Source organism: Mandrillus leucophaeus, unplaced genomic scaffold (assembly GCF_000951045.1).
Source record: "Mandrillus leucophaeus isolate KB7577 unplaced genomic scaffold, Mleu.le_1.0 Scaffold215, whole genome shotgun sequence".
NCBI classification, from domain to species: Eukaryota; Metazoa; Chordata; class Mammalia; order Primates; family Cercopithecidae; genus Mandrillus; species Mandrillus leucophaeus.
In genome coordinates this window covers 152912-155664 of record NW_012102199.1, presented here as the reverse complement: position 1 = coordinate 155664, position 2753 = coordinate 152912, and the positions used below count along the sequence as shown (strand labels likewise).

General features: G+C 42.8%; 1 protein-coding gene across 3 annotated transcripts in view; it reads left to right on the top strand.

Annotated features, from left to right (window-relative positions):
• The window catches only part of SLC1A6 (solute carrier family 1 (high affinity aspartate/glutamate transporter), member 6), a 36575-nt gene that overhangs the window by 23548 nt on the left and 10274 nt on the right, over positions 1-2753 (top strand). For 2 of the 3 annotated variants that reach the window (XM_011980568.1, XM_011980569.1), the window contains one exon: positions 487-830. In XM_011980568.1, the coding sequence (XP_011835958.1) occupies positions 487-830 (344 nt within the window). Of the gene's footprint in view, positions 1-486; positions 1513-2753 lie in introns of those variants that run through there. The other variant, XM_011980570.1, reaches the window with a different exon arrangement.

The following is a 2753-nucleotide window of genomic DNA, read 5'->3' as shown; positions in this document are numbered from 1 at the left end:
GCTGGAGTGCAGTGGCACCATCTCAGCTCGCCGCAACCTCCGCCTCCCAGGTTCAAGCGATTCTCCTGCCTCAGCCTCCCAAGTGTCTGGGACTACAGGCGCGCACCACCACGCCCGGCTAATTTTTGTATTTTTAGTAAAGACAGGGTTTCACCATGTTGGCCAGGATGGTCTCGAACTCCAGACCTCATGATCCGCCTGCCTCGGCCTTCCAAGGTGCTGGGATTACAGGCATGAGCCACGCCCGGCCGGTAGTTCCATTTTTAATTTTTTGAGGAACCTCCATACTATTTTTCATAATGGGTTTACTGATTCATTCACTCATTCTTCCACGCACTGTTCAAATCATTCATTCACTCATTCAGTTCTGCTGGATAAGATTTTCCAGGGTGTGGGAACTGGGAATCAGTGGTCTCAAGGAATTTCTCCAGGCGATTCTGATGCATCCGCTGAATTGAGTCTGGGCGCAATCTCTCTCTATTTCAGTTCAAGACGCAGTACAGCACGAGGGTGGTAACCAGGACCATCGTGAGGACAGAGAACGGGTCTGAGCTGGGTGCCTCCATGCCTCCTCCATTCTCAGTGGATAACGGAACCAGCCTCCTGGAAAATGTCACTCGGGCCTTGGGCACCCTGCAGGAGGTGCTGAGCTTTGAGGAGACTGTACCCGTGCCTGGCTCCGCCAATGGCATCAACGCCCTGGGCCTCGTGGTCTTCTCTGTGGCCTTTGGGCTGGTCATTGGTGGCATGAAACACAAGGGCCGAGTCCTCAGGGACTTCTTCGACAGCCTCAATGAGGCTATTATGAGGCTGGTGGGCATCATTATCTGGTGAGTCCTGGTCCGTGCCCATGGGAAGATGGAGCCAGTGCTGGGAAGTCAGGCTATGGGGAAGCTGCTGAAGGCTTGCTGGGGACTTTTGGTCGTTCATTTACGTATTGGGTAATTTATTTACCCACTCACCAACTCATTCACTCATGTCTTTCTGCAATGATTTCGTCATTGGTTCACTTCCTTGTTCATCTGTTCATTCATTAATTCTTCTATGCATTGGTTAGTTTCATGGAATATCTCACTCTTTCATTCATTCGTGTCCTTCTGCAATGATTCATTCACACATTCACTCCTTTGTTCATCTGTTCATTCACTCATTCTTCTACGCATTGACGAAATCACTCATTCAGTGATTTATTCATCTACACTCATTCTTCCATGCATTGATTTACTCATTTCCTCATTCATTTGTTGATTCTTCTACGCATTGGTTAAATCACTGGCCAACTCACTAACTCATTCATTCATTCACACTTTTCTGCAATGATTTGTTCACTTGTTCACTCCCTTGCTCCCATCCTTCAATGCCTTGACCAAACCATTCACTGACATTTATTTATCTACATTTATTATTTCATGCATTGGTTTCTGGATTTATTTGGTCATTCATTTATTTTTAAAAATTAATGTATTTTTAATTGACAAATAAAAACTGTATATATTTTCATGTGCAACATAATGTTTTGAAATATCTCTACATTGTGGAATGGTTCAGTTGAGCTAACTAACATAGACGTTACCTCACATGCTTATTTTTTTGTGGTGACAACACTTAAGATCTAGGCAGGGTGTGGTGACTCATGCCTATAATCTCAGCACTTTGGGAGGCCAAGGTGAGAGAATCACTTAAGCCCAGGAATTTGAGACCAGCCTGGGCAACATGGCAAGACCCGTCTCTACAAAAAATACAAAAAAGTTAGCTGGGTGTGGTGGCATGCACCTGTAGTCCCAGCTACTTGGGAGGCTGAGGCAAGAGGACAGATTGAGCCTGGGATGTAGAGGCTTCAGTGAGGTGTGATTGCCGGGGTGACAGAATGAGACCCAGTCTCAAAAAAAAAAAAGAGAGAGATCACTTAAAATCTACTCTCTTTGTGATTTGCAAGTACATGATACATTGTTTTTAACTATACCTACCATGTAGTCCAATAGATCTCTTGAACTTATTTCTCCTATTTAACCGAAATTTTGTATCCTTGGTCAACATCTCCCCAACCTCCCTTCCCTGTGAGTCCCTGGTAACCACCATTTTACTCCCTGCTTCTGTGAGTTTGATTGTTTAGATTCCACAGATAAGTGAGATCATGTGGTATTTGTCTTTCTGTATCTTGGTTATTTCAATTAGCATAATGTCCTCCAGGTTCATCTGTGTTGTCACAAGCGACGGGGATTTATTCATCTCCTATGCATTGGTTAGTTACTATTCATTCATTCATACCTTTCTGCAATGATTTATTCACCCACTTACTTCCTCATTTATCTCTTCACTCACCAATAAATTCACTTATCATTCTCATTTTTCTATCGGTTCATTCATTTTCTTATTCATCTATTCACTCTTCCATGCGTCAGTTAATTCCCTCATTTATGCATTCATTCACTTGTAAATTTATTTACAAACTCATCCATGCATTAGTTAAATCATTGATGGACTCATCTGTTTATTTACTCAGTTAAGTCATTTATTCATTCTAATTCATTCCTTGACCCACTCATTCATCTATGCATTTGTTATTCTTTCATTCATTTACTCAAGTATTCTCTTCATTCACTCATTTGTTCATGTATTTGTTCACTCAGCTACTAACTTGTTTCATTTACTTGTTTCCTTGCTTTTTCATCCACTTGCTAATCCTATCCTTCCCTTCCCTTCCCTTCCCTTCCCTTCCCTTCCCTTCCGTTCCCTTCCCTTCCCTTCCCTTC